The sequence below is a fragment of the Nerophis ophidion genome, linkage group LG02, assembly GCF_033978795.1.
Source record: "Nerophis ophidion isolate RoL-2023_Sa linkage group LG02, RoL_Noph_v1.0, whole genome shotgun sequence".
NCBI lineage: Eukaryota > Metazoa > Chordata > Actinopteri > Syngnathiformes > Syngnathidae > Nerophis > Nerophis ophidion.
In genome coordinates this window covers 76,641,601-76,655,980 of record NC_084612.1, presented here as the reverse complement: position 1 = coordinate 76,655,980, position 14,380 = coordinate 76,641,601, and the positions used below count along the sequence as shown (strand labels likewise).

General features: G+C 40.7%; 1 protein-coding gene and 1 long non-coding RNA gene across 3 annotated transcripts in view; both read left to right on the top strand.

Annotated features, from left to right (window-relative positions):
* The window catches only part of LOC133546085 (uncharacterized), a 424,415-nt gene that overhangs the window by 351,597 nt on the left and 58,438 nt on the right, over positions 1-14,380 (top strand). The window lies entirely within an intron of this gene.
* il17rd (interleukin 17 receptor D) overlaps positions 534-14,380 on the top strand; it is a 72,285-nt gene continuing 58,438 nt past the window's right edge. For both annotated transcript variants that reach the window (XM_061891848.1, XM_061891840.1), the window contains exon 1: positions 534-696. In XM_061891848.1, coding sequence (XP_061747832.1) covers positions 577-696 — 120 coding nt within the window. In that variant the 5' untranslated portion in view covers positions 534-576. The remainder of the gene's footprint in view (positions 697-14,380) is intronic.

Genomic DNA, 14,380 nt, shown 5'->3' with positions numbered 1-14,380 from the left:
CCCCGGAGTGACCACGCTGTAAACCAGCCAGGAAATTTGCAGAATTGTCCGGTATTTTTGCCAAATGTTCCATCTTTACCAAGAGCCCCTCCACGCCGGGCGACGCCATCTTGTTAAGAAAAGGCGTTAACAAAATAAAAGCATGTAAACAACATACGCAAATGTGCGATAAAATAATTGTCGGCGTTAATAGATTGATGAGTTAACGCACTAATTTGCCCATCCCTAATATATATATATATATATATATATATATATATATCCATCGATTTTTCTACCGCTTATTCCCTTTGGGGTCGCGGGGGGCGCTGGTGCCTATCTCAGCTACAATTGGGCGGAAGGCGGTTACACCCTGGACAAGTCACCATCTCATTGCAGGGCATATACATATATACATATATATATTTTTTTTTTTCAAATTTTTTTGGGGAGAGGTAATCTCTCTCTCTCTCCCTCTCTCTCCCCCTCTCTCTCTCTCTCTGTCCCCGCGACACGCCCACACGTCCGCGCGCACACGCCCGCGTGCACACGCACGCAGGTCCTCTCCCTCAGAGGTAGTCGAGACTTCAAAGAGGAATGGCGTCCCCTCGCTCCCTCGTCCTCTGTCTCCCCGGCTTACTTCTCATGTGGAATGTTTCTCTCGGGGCCACGCTGGCAGGGAGCAGGAGAACAAACCAAGAACGATGCAACTTCAAGGTAAACAAAAACAACAAAAACATTTCCTACCTTTTTCTCCGTGCGTAACTTGTTGCGATGTGAGCATGCTCAGGTGTTGTCGCACATGTGCTCACATTTGTCATACTTTCACTTTGAATAAGGTAATTATGAAGTTGAACAACTTTACTTTGCCGCATTTAAGGGACATGTTACGTCCGGCAACAAGTTACCTGTCCGGCGTTATTTTGCGTTCGTTCAGATCCGAACTCCGCTTAGAAAAGTTGCCATTTAGCGATTACTTCCTGCTTTACAAAGTTATGATCTGGGTTAACAATCTTTTAATGATTTGTTAATTAACCTTGTTTTTCTGCCCTCAATTCGGCGTGTGTTTGATTTGGCCAACTTTGATCAAAACTAGTCATAACACAACAAAACTGGGTGTAATGTACCTGAGGTGTCCCTTTTTACAAAATAAAAACAAAAAAAAAATGTAATAAAAGGCACAGCATAAAGAGAAAGTCTGGAATTTTGATACAAATATCCTAAAACTTTGTCTCTTAAAGGCCTACTGAAATGAGATGTTCTTATTTAAACGGGGATAGCAGGTCCATTCTATGTGTCATACTTCATAATTTCGCGATATTGCCCTATTTTTGCTGAAAGGATTTAGTAGAGAACATCGACGATAAAGTTCGCAACTTTTGGTCGCTAATAAAAAAAGCCTTGCCAGTACCGAAAGTAGCAGACGATGTGCGCGTGACGTCACGGGTTGTGGAGCTCCTCACATTTGAACATTGTTTATAATCATAGCCACCAGCAGCTAGAGCAATTCGGACCGAGAAAGTGACGATTTCCCCATTAATTTGAGCGAAGATGAAAGATTTGTGGATGAGGATAGTAAGAGTGAAGGACTAGGGAAAAAAAGGCGAGGGGAGTGGGAGCCATTTCAAGTCAAGTCAAGTCAGCTTTATTTGTCGATTTCTTTACATGTAAGATATACAAAGGAATCGAAATTAAGTTTCCCACTCTCCCATGCGTAGACAAAAAGAAAAAGAAAACACAATAGGGACGGCATGGCGCAGTGGAAGAGTGGCCGTGCGCAACCCGAGGGTCACTGGTTCAAATCCCACCTAGTACCAACCTCGTCACGTCCGTTGTGTCCTGAGCAAGACACTTCACCCTTGCTCCTGATGGGTGCTGGTTGGCGCCTCGCATGGCAGCTCCCTCCATCAGTGTGTGAATGTGTGTGTGAATGGGTAAATGTGGAAGTAGTGTCAAAGCGCTTTGAGTACCTTGAAGGTAGAAAAGCGCTATACAAGTACAACCCATTTATCATTTATTATTTAACAGTAAAGTGCAACGTGAATATGTCTACCTACTAAAGTGACAATGTATATAGTTCCTGTTGTTTTTAAATAGGATATGGCTGTAAACAATGTAAACATTTAGATGCTATTAGACACATTTACTAGGATAATTCTGGAAAATACCTTATCTGCTTATTGTGTTACTAATGTTTTAGTGAGATTATATGGTACCTGAAAATCGGATAGGTGTGGCCACAAGTGTGGTGACCGCCAGTGTCTCTGAGGGAAGCCACGCAGCTGCAGGAGGACGCAAGCTCCGCTCTTGTCTACCGACTTATTAGCACAATTTTCTCAACGAAACCTGCCAGTTGACATGTGGTCGGCAACCATGTTCGCTTGACCGCTCTGTTCCATAGTTAAGCTTCACCTTCGGGAATTTTAAACAAGGAAACACCGGCTGTGTTCGTGTTGCCAAAGGCAGCCGCAATACACCGCTTCCCACTTACATCTTTCTTCTTTGATTTCTCCATTATTAATTGAACAAATTGCAAAATATTCAGCAACACAGAATTCTGTGTAATTATGCGATTAAAGCAGACTACTTATAGCTTGGATCGGGCTGGAAAAAAATGTCCGCTACAACCGGTGACGTCAAACGCACGCGTCATCATTCCGCGACGTTATTAAACAGGATACTTCGCGCAGAATTTAAAATTGTAATTTAGTAAACTAAAAAGGCCGTATTGGCATGTGTTGCAATGTTAATATTTCATCATTGATATATAAACTATCAGACTGTGTGGTTGCTAGTAGTGGCTTTCAGTAGGCCTTTAACATACAGTATAAATTATTTGTAGCTTTTTAGAGCAATGAAAGTGGCCTTCTGATCTGAACTGTAATGATACCAAGTACAAAAGGATATCTCATCAATACTACTAAGGTTACATCAATATTTTTTAGCATCACAAAATATATTTTAGTATTTTTTAATATATTTATATTATGTTTATAAAGTCGGGAAATATGTCCATGGACACATGAGGACTTTGAATATTCCCAATGTAGGATCCTGTAACTACTTGGTATCGGTGGTGGTGTCATCCAAAACTAATGTAAAGTATAAACAACGGAAGAATAAGTGATTATTACATTTTAACAGAAGTGTAGGTAAAACATGTCGAAACGGAAAGTAAGCAGGTATTAACCGTAAATGAACAAGTAGCTAAATAATACATTTTTACAGCTTGTTCTTTTATAATTTTGACTAAATAATAGAATAATAAATGCCACAATATGTTACTGCATAGGTCAGCAGACTAATTAGGAGCTGTTAAAAGTGACCTTCTGATCAATTTAGTTTATTCAACTGAATAAGTCATTTTACACATAAAGCATGGTTTGTTGTGTCTGATTTAGTAGCTTCCAGCAAACCCATTTTTAAATAACCGTTTGTTTAAAAAAAGCCCAAAAGTGTCGATAACAACATGTTTTTGCCATGAAAGAAAAAGAGTCCTGCATAGAGTTGAGCATCCACTTATTTCCATTCAGTGTTGTCGTTTAAGGTGAATTGCAGGTAGTAAAACACACTTCCTGTCGTTTGATGTGGAAAAGAGCAATATGTGAGGAGCGCCACCTCCTCCACCACGCCGCTTTTTAACGTCACACCAGTTAGGGGTAGTAGGAAGGACCCGAGTGAGTCCAAATGTGCTACCAGCTGTGCTGGAACAAATGTTTGGCAAGTGCACCTACAGAAATCCTTTTTTTTTAAAAAACGGTTTTTCCATCGGATTTGGTTTTGGGGTTGAATAAAAGTTGTTTCATGTCCGTGCCAAGTGGTTTTCCCTACGGCGTTGCTAGATTTTGAAGCAGGTTAAGCAGGTGAGGTCATCACCTTTGTGTGTGTGTGTGTGTGTGTGTGTGTGTGTGTGTGTGCGCGTTATTGTTAGGGTTGCAGTTATTTATTTGTGTTTATGGTCAGCGGTTACACATTAGGAATGACCGTGCTCTCCAGGGTTTTGTGGTCTTGCCTGGAGAGGCGACTCCTACCTTTTAGGCAGCGTGTGTGCGTGCGTGTGTGCGTGTGTGTGTGTGTTATCTTGGTTTCCTCTTTTTGCCTTTGAAGTGTTGTCTACAGGAAGCCTCACTCTGTTTACTCTGCTAAAACATTCCTTCCTGCATCCCAACCCCCCAAAGACACACACACACACACACACACACACACACAAACACACACACACACATCAAAGGCTGCTCAGTGTGGTGGTTTCAGGGCCTGCTATTAAACAGGTGTGAAGTTGTTAGAGGTGTCTGGTTTGTCTGCATGTGTGTTTGTAGGTTTAAAAAAAAAAAAGGGGACCAGTTGTGTTTCTATTTGCTGTGCGTTTACACCCAAAAAACAACCCTCAAAACTTTAATTTCTGAAACTTTTAATGCACCGAAATGATCCATGTTCACGCAACGCTACAAAAAGTAGTGAGGAGGGTGTAATATGCATGCCGGGCCACTAGTTGGCAATGTCACTTTGCTATCGTTTTCGAATGTTTTTCAATCAAACTTTATCTATAAAGCACTTATCATACTCAAATGCAACAAAAAAGTGCTTTACAAATTTAAAAAACAATGCCCTGATGATTTACGTCCCCCATCATCAGTGAATGCATGGCTGAGTACAGAGGAGCCAGGTGACGAAACACTATCACAGGAGCCATCATCACCTGGAGATCACCAGATTACAACTATCTGGACGCGGACACAAAGCGCCCTCACAGCCTTGGCCGATAATCTCTGATGCGGAGGGATCCCTCTGAGGAATGCTGGAAAGTGAAAATAATAAAAGATGTAACTAGTGGGAACCATGAGGAAGAATAAAAGATGAAATACAAGTACAACATATTAAGATAAAATTGGATAAATAAATAAATGATTATAACTAAATAAAATCTAACCAATAAGATAAAAATTTAAGTATGTTTGACTTTAATAAAATGAATAAATATTAGGTTAAAGCCAAATCAAAAATGTAGGTCTTTAACAATTTTCAGTTTAAATGTGTCTTTTGGAGGTTATTTGGTGTCTTTATTACAAAAGCTTCTTTTTTTTGACACTGAATCCATCTAACTGAATTTTCTGCTTTTAAAGGCCTACTGAAAGCCACTACTAGCGACCACGCAGTCTGATAGTTTATATATCAATGATGAAATATTAACATTGCAACACATGCCAATACGGCTGGTTTAGTTTATTAAATTGCAATTTAAAATTTCGCGCGGAAGTATCATGCTAAAACGTCGCGGTATGATGACGCGTGCGCGTGACGTCACACATTGTAGAGGACATTTTGTTCCAGCACCGTTCCCAGCTATAAGTCGTCTGTTTTCATCGCATAATTCCACAGTATTATGGACATCTGTGTTGCTGAATCTTTTGCAATTTGTTCAATTAATAATGGAGACGTCAAAGAAGAAAGGTGTAGGTGGGAAGCGGTGTATTGCGGCCGCCTTTAGCAACCCAAACACAGCCGGTGTTTCATTGTTTACATTCCCGAAAGATGACAGTCAAGCTTTACTATGGAACAGAGATGTCAAGCGAACACGGATGGATTGGACCAAACACACAAAGTACAGTGTATTATGCAACGATCAATTCGAAAGATCGTGTTTCAAAGAGGGTCAGAGGGCAGAGATGGGCATCGCCACCACCCATCAACTGGTGCTGAAGAATGTTGTACAGGTACGACCATATAATCTCACTAAAACACTAGTAACACAATAAGCAGATAAGGGATTTTCCAAAATTATCCTTGTAAAAGTGTCTAATAACATCTGAATTGGTCCCACTGCCCGCGTCTTTTTATTTTTTTAATTTATTTTTTTCTAGTCCTTCACTCTCACTTTCCTCATCCACAATTCTTTCATCCTCGCTCAAATTAATGGGGGAATCGTCGCTTTCTCGGTCCAAATCGCTCTAGCTGCTGGTGGCCATGATTGTAAACAATGTTCAGATGTGAGGAGCTCCACAACCCGTGACGTCACGCGCACATCGCCTGCTACTTTCGGTACAGGCAAGGCTTTTTTATTAGCGACCAAAAGTGGCGAACTTTATCGTGGATGTTCTCTACTAAATCCTTTCAGCAAAAATATGGCAATATCCCGAAATGATCAAGTATGACACATAGAATGGATCTGCTATCCCCGTTTAAATAAGAACATCTCATTTCAGTAGGCCTTTAAATTTTGTGAGCTGATTTTTTTTGTACATCAAATTATGCTGACAATATCATTAAAAAAAATCTGTGTTGTAAAATTCAGTGTAAAAAAAATCACTTTATTAAAAATTCAGTGTAAAAAAAATTGGTTTATAAAAATTTTGTGTAAAAAGAAAAGCAGAGCTTAGTATGTCACGCAAAAGTGCAGATTTTAAACATTGGAATAATTTTTATAGATTGAAAATACCCAGCAGGGTGCATTGAAGTGTCATTATGTCCAGGTGACCCAGTTCACCTCCTTTTCTATGATGTTCTGCAAGACCCGTGTCATGTGACTTCCACCTCGACACCTTATTGGCTGCTTGAGACAGGAGTCTTGCTTTTTGAAACATCTAATTAAACAAACTCAAGTCTTAATCTTTTGTATACACAGTACATTTTCCACATTTCATCATACAGCCTTATTTAAAAATGGAATCAATTCACTTTTGTCCTCAAAATTCTTCACACAATACCCCATAATGACAATGTGAAATCGTTTTTTTTTTTAAATGTTTGCAAATGTATTAAAAATAAGAACCAAGAAATCACATGTACATAAATATTGACAGCCTTTGTTAAAGACTTTGTCGATGCACTTTTGGCAGCAATTACAGCCTCAAGTCTTTTTGACTATGATGCCACAAACTTGACACACCTATCTTTGCAGCACCTTTTTAGGCTCCTTTAGGTTGGATGGGAAGCATCGAAGCGCAGGCATGTTCAGATCTCTCCAGAGATGTTTGGTTTAACTCAAGTCTGGGCTCTGGTGGGACCATTCAAGGACATTTACAGAGTTGTCCTGAAGCCATTCCTTTGATATCTTAGCTGTGTGTTTAGGGTTGTTGTCCTGCTGAAAGATGAACCGTCACCCCAGTCTGAGTTCAAGAGCTCTCTGGGTCAGGTTTCCATCCAGAATGTCTCTGTACATTTCTGCGTTCGTCTTTCCCTCTATCCTGACTAGTCTCCCAGTTCCTGCTATTGAAAAACTATCCCCAGAGCATGATGCTGCCACCATCATGCTTCACTGTCGGGATGGTGTTGACCTGGTGATAAGCGGTGCCTGGTTTCTTCCAAACATGACTCCTGACATTCACTCCAAAGACTTCAATCTGTGTCTCATCAGACCATAAAAAGTTGGTTTCTCATGGTCTGAGAGTCTTTCAGATGCATTTTGGCAAACTTTTTACTCAGAAATGGCTTCCGCCTGGCCACTCTACCATACAGGTCTGATTGGTGGATTGCTGAAGAGATGAATGCTGTAGCTCTGACAGAGTGACCATCGGGTTCTAGGTCACCTCCTTGACTCGGGTCCTTTGCCCCCCAATCGCTCAGTTTAGACCAGGGGTAGGGAACCTATGGCTCTAGAGCCAGATGTGGCTCTTTTGATGACTGCATCTGGCTCTCTGATAAATCTGAGCTGACGTTGCTTAACAGGATAAATAATGAATAATTCCACTTGTAATCACAGTGTTAAAAATAATGTTCAAAATATAAATTATTCTCATGCATTTTTAATCCGTCCATCCTTTTTGCTACCGCACCTGTTCAAGAAGTTGCGTCAATGGTAAGAAGTTATTTATTTATTATTGGTTAGTGTGGGGCTTGCCCTCCTGGGGGTTCTTCAGACCACCAAGCACCGACATGAGAGCCTGTTTCAGGGTTACAATATTGTTTTATTTTTCAAAAAATATCTCAGTTATTTTCCAGCAATTGTATTTCCAGCCCCAACCCCATCTCTTCTCCTGGCTGGTGCTTATGACAGAGCGACAGGTGATTAGATAACAAGGCCCGGGTGGGCCATCTACGCACCTGTTGCTGCAGGCCCACAGGCCACGCCCCATCCACAGTTGGCTTCAGAATAACAATGTCATTACAAAGAATAAGAGACTTATTATACTCCAGTAATGTTGGTTTTACTTAAAAATGCACGCGTTTAGTTGTGTTCAGTGTTAAAAAAAATATTATATGGCTCTTACGGAAATATATATTTCAAAATATTTGGCTTTTTGGCTCTCTCAGCCAAAAAGGTTCCCGACCCCTGGTTTAGACGGCCAACCAGTTCTTGGAAGACTCCTCGTGGTTCCAAATGGCTTCCATTCACGGATAATGGGACCTTCAAGGCAGCAGATTTTTTTTTTGTACCCTTCTGTAGATTTGTGCCGCCAGACATTCCTGTTTAGGAGGTCTACAAACAATTCCTTCGACTTCATTCTTGGTTAGTGCTGAAGTGTGGCACCTTTATATATAGACAGGTGTGTGCCTTTCTAAATCATGTCCAACTAACTGAATTTACCACCGGTGGACCCCAATCAAACACGATGCTCCCTATTGATTAACATGGCAAAGGCTGTGAATAATTATGTACGTGTGTTTTCTTAGTTGTTTTTTTTTTTAATAAATGTACAAAAATAAAAAAAATAAAGTTTGACATTGTCATTATGAGGTATTGTGTGTAGAATTTAGAGGACAAAAATGAATTTATTCCATTTTAGAATAATGCGTAACACAACAACATAAAGAAAAAAGTGATTTGCTATGAATAATTTCCAGATGCACTGTATATACATACAAACAAAATATGAAAAATGTCAACAAACATACATGCACGAGTCCAAAAATAGCACGTGTAAACTCGCCACATCAGCAATAACAATCCTTAGCAGTGAGAGGCTAGCTCGTAGCTATTGAACAACAGTACTGCAATTTTGACTATAATGTTTTTAGAACACCACTAAAACAATATAAAAACTGGGGATGCACCGATTAATCGGTAACCGAATATATTCTGCCGAATATGGAAAAAAAAGCCACATTCGGCCTTTGGTGGAATGAATTAAGAACAAGGCCGAATAGTGGCGTGTGACGCAATTTTTTGACGCGGTGACGTTGGGATATGTTGTGTACCTGTATAAGTGTATGAGGTTACAAGCACACACTTATTGAGATTTAGTGGGGCCTCTGTTTACATTATTAGCCTGTTGTGTAGGCTACCTGTATAAGTGTATGAGGTTACAAGCACACACTTAATTGAGTTTTATTTGAGCCTTCTGTTTACATTATTAGCATATCTACTGTGGCTAAGCAGACTTTTGCCAAAAGGACAATAATTCATTTGTTGTTGGTTTATCCACTTTAATGCACTTTTTTTTTTTTGGGAATGCATGTTTTGTTTGAAGGCCTAATATAAATGAAAAACTTTGTGCTTTTTTTGAAAAGCAAAGGCTACTGGAATATTAAAAAATGTCAATATTCAATAAAAAATGTCTTTATTTGAAAAACATAGCCTAGAATAAATATTTAGACATTTATGCAATATTAAAAAAATTGTGAAAAACTGCATTCATTATTCGGTATTCGGCCTTCGGCCAAGCGTTTAAGTTTTATTCGGCTTCGGCCACAAATTTTCATTTCGGTGCATCCCTAATAAAAACTGGTTATCAATACTTCAACTGTGTTTTATACAATGTCAAACTTTGACATCAACACAAGAAAAACCCAGAAGCGGAAGTAAAAGCGAAATAAAAGTCTTTGCGTGACGTCAACAAACATTCTGAATGTTGAGTTTGGACTCATTTTGGGGATGAATAGCAGAATTGCTAAATAAATGTTACAGTGTAGGTTTTCAGCATAAACAGAGTGTGGCGAGTGTTTGTCCGCAGGGCCAAGAAGCCTCATGTGACATCATCCTGCTACATTCTTCTTCCTTTTATTTCTTAATCAACACCACATTTCTCTTGTTCCTTGGTGATTGTTGCTAAAGACGAGCTAATAATAATCCTTATTTGTTGTTTGGTGCGCTCGAGGCGTCTCAAATCAATGCGACATGACATCATCTGGCATGCAAACATTTAAAAGCCCTTTTTAAAAGCTGTCTTTTTCTGTGATTAACATGTAATGGAGGCGGGAAGACGTTACGTTAGGGGTGTAACGGTACGTGTATTTGTATTTAACCGTTTCGGTACAGGGGTGTACCGAATGTGTTTCTAAGCTAAAGTCTTAACAAGCTGCTTTGCTTCTTCTGCCCAGCATTGTCCCACCCACACAACCATCTGATTGGTTATATATAAAAGTACTGAAAATTGGTACCGCTGAGTACCAGTATCGATTCCCAGGTAACGGGAATTGGTACCGTATCGGTTCAAATGTGAAAGGCACCCATACCTACTCTTGCAGTTGTTTTATGGTCGTCAACCCGTTGTTTTGAAAGCGATTGTCACCATCTGACAAGTATTTTATATTTCACACCAGACGTGCGTGAAAGTAGTTCCTCGATCGGTCTGTTGAGAAGTTTTCAACTCCTTTTTAGATGACAAATACAAACAGATGCGGCATAAAATCATTTTTAAAGCCTCTCGTGTTCCAGTCGGCCTTTTGTGGACCAAACCCACACATCCCCCCCTCTTAGATCTCATATCAGATTGGCTGCTTCCTGGGTCATATTCTACAGTCTCACCTGTACCTGAAACTGTGCACCCTGGAAACATCCCCTTGGGGATTATTTTTCTTTCGGAAAACAGTGTTGAACAAAGCTGCGGTGAGCCTCCTTTTCACTTCCTAAGCCCTCAAAAAGCTGCAGGAGGAAATCCCCCCTTCACCCCCAAGCCGTCTCTACAAGTCTGCAAAACATCTGCTGGAAGACGCACGGGGGAAAAATGTTGCGCTTCCTCCTGGCTGGACTCTCAACTTTCCAGGCAGGTCTCCGACTGGCCGGTCTTAGCGTGCTGCGGGGCCTTCAGGCTTTTGGCATCCTGGTGCCTCAGCGGGGGGGGCGTGGCCTGCTTCCCTCCGGCGAGAAAGGTCTCGGCCAGTCTCCTTGTCATCCGTGACGTTCTGTGGGAAGTAGAACTATAATCCAGATACTCATACATGACTCTGTTTCCATATGAGTTGGGAAATTGTGTTAGATGTAAATATAAATGGAATACAATGATTTGCAAATCATTTTCAAGCCATATTCAATTGAATGCACTACAAAGACAAGATATTTCATGTTCAAACTCATAAACTTAGTTTGTTTTTGCAAATAATAATTTACTTAGAATTTCATGGCTGGAACACGTGCCAAAGTAGTTGGGAAAGGTCATGTTCACCACTGTGTTACATCATCTTTTCTTTCAACAACACTCAATAAACGTTTGGGAACTGAGGAAACTAATTGTTGAAGCTTTGAAAGTGGAATTCTTTCCCATTCTTGTTTTATGTAGAGCTTCAGTTGTTTAACAGTCCGGGGTCTCCGCTGTCTATTTTATGCTTCATAATGCACCACACATTTTCGATGGGAGACAGGTCTGGACTGCAGGCGGGCCAGGAAAGTACCCGCACTCATTTTTTACGAAGCCACGCTGTTGTAACTCGTGCTGAATGTGGCTTGGCATTGTCTTGCTGAAATAAGCAGGGGCGTCCATGAAAAAGACGGCGCTTAAATGGCAGCATATGTTGCTCCAAAACCTGTATGTACCTTTCAGCATTAATGGTGCCTTCACAGATGTGTAAGTTACCCATGCCTTGGGCACTAATGCACCCCCATACCATCACACATGCTGGCTTTTGAACTTTGCGTCGATAACAGTCTGGATGGTTCGCTTCCCCTTTGGTCCGGATGACACAATGTCGAATATTTCCAAAAACAATTTGAAATGTGGACTTGTCAGACCACAGAACACTTTTCCACTTTGCATCAGTCCATCTTAGATGATCTCGGGCCCAGAGAAGCTGGCGGCGTTTTTGGATGTTGTTGATAAATGGCTTTCGCTTTGCATAGTAGAGCTTTAACTTGCACTTACAGATGAAACGGCGAACTGTATTTAGTGAGAGTGGTTTTCTGAAGTGTTCCTGAGCCCATGTGGTGATATCCTTTAGAGATTGATGTCGGTTTTTGATACAGTGCCGTCTGAGGGATGGAAGGTCGCGGTCATTCAATGTTGGTTTCCGGCCATGCCGCTTACGTGGAGTGATTTCTTCAGATTCTCTGAACCTTTTGATGATATTATGGAGCGTAGATGTTGAAATCCCTACATTTCTTGTAATTGTACTTTGAGAAACGTTGTTCTTAAACGGTTTGACTATTTGCTCACGCAGGGACGACGTAGCCCAGTGCTAGTGGCCGTGCGCAACCCGAGGGTCCCTGGTTCAATCCCCACCTAGTACCAACCTCGTCACGTCAGTTGTGTCCTGAGCAAGACACTTCACCCTAACTCCTGATGGGTGCTGGTTAGCGCCTTGCATGGCAGCTCCCTCCATCAGTGTGTGAATGTGTGTGTGAATGGGTAAATGTGGAAGTAGTGTCAAAGCGCTTTGAGTACCTTGAAGGTAGAAAAGCGCTATACAAGTACAACCCATTTATTATTATTTATTTAGTTGTGGACAAAGGGGTGTACCTCGCCCCATCCTTTCTTGTGAAAGACTGAGCATTTTTTCGGAAGCTGTTTTTATACCCAGTCGTGGCACCCACCTGTTCCCAATTGTGGGATGTTCCAAATAAGTGTTTGATGAGCAATCCTCAACTTTATCAGTATTTATTGCCACCTTTCCCAATTTCTTTGTCACGTGTTGCTGGCATCAAATTCTAAAGTTAATGATTATTTGCGAAAAAAAAAAGTTCATCAGTTTGAACATCAAATATGTTGTCTTTGTAGCATATTCAGCTGAATATGGGTTTCAAATGATTTGCAAATCATTGTATTCTGTTTATATTTACATCTAACACAATTTCCCAACTCATATGGAAACAGGGTTTGTAATTCATTACAGTGGAACCTCATTTTACAAACTTAATTGGTTCTTGCACATGAGTTGTAAATAGAAACATTCATATTTCGAAGCAAATTTTGCCAAAAGAAACATTGTCAACATGAATAATGTGTTCCAACTTGGACAAAAGTCCATAATTTAGTAAAAGTTTGAAGACTTTGAACACACTATTAACCCTTGTGTGGGGTTAGGGTCTGTGAGACCCACTGACTTTGACATCTGCGGTCCTCTCCAAGGTTTCTCATAGTCATTCTCATTGACATCCCACTGGGTTGTGTGTTTTTCCTTACCCTTATGTGGGTTCTGGTCCGGGGATGTTGTTGTGGCTTGTGCAGCCCTATGAGACACGTGTGATTTAGGGCTCTGTAGATAAACATTGATTGATTGATTGATTGATTGATGGATGCTGTAATGAACAAAGTAATGTCGCGTTGGAAACACATCATGGATGCGTGTTGTGTCACCCCAGGATGCACGAGGACCAAGACAGGCAGGAAGTGCAGGTAGGAGCTTGGTTTAATACAAAAAATAAAATAACACTGATACAAAAGGCAAAAGCAAAGGCGTGCCGAACGCACGAGAAGCTAACGCTAACTAGCATTTAGTCCAAGAGTTCAAAAATAGCGTGCCGAGTGCACAAGAAGCTAAGGAGCTACTTGGCAAAGATGCAAAGACTTAAATAAACCAACATGAGTGTTGCTTGAAGCAAACAACGGATTAAGAACTAACTGAGGTCGAAGGCAGGCTTAAATACTAAAGCAATAATCAAAACACAGGTGCGCGTAACAAACTAGAGCAGGTGGAACAAATGAGAAACCATGGTAACAAGGAAGAGCCCAACCAGGGATCGGAAGAGTCCAAAAACAAGACAGGAAACACAAAAGGACTCAAAAGCCGGGCGTCGGATCATAACACGTACAATGTATTGTCGTTTTTATTAATTCGATTGGCAGTTTGTTGTAAAGTTAAGTATTTATATTTAGACAAATACATGTTAGGCAAGTATGATAATATACTGTAATATTGGTTGCAATATTGAATACTATTAAACTTTAAAAGGCAGTACATATATATTTTTTCTGTCTAAATGAAAAAAATCCATTACATTTAGTGAGAAAATATGAAGTACTTTATTGACACATATCGTTTGCAGGCCAGATAAAAATTATATCGCGGTCCAGACTTGGCCCCCGGGCATTGAGTTTGACACCCGTGCGCTAATTGATCCGAACTGAACTCCGCCACTGTTGCTCCCCCCCTGCCTTTTTTCTGGTCACCTTTTGAGTTAGTAGATGACATCGCCCTGCGTCAGCATCTTGAGGGGAAGTAGGATTTATTCTCCGGAGTCTGAGGGGTCTCAGCAGGAGTGGAGGGGGAGGAGTTGTGTGATGGTGGGGGGGTTATTGAAGAGCAGTCATGC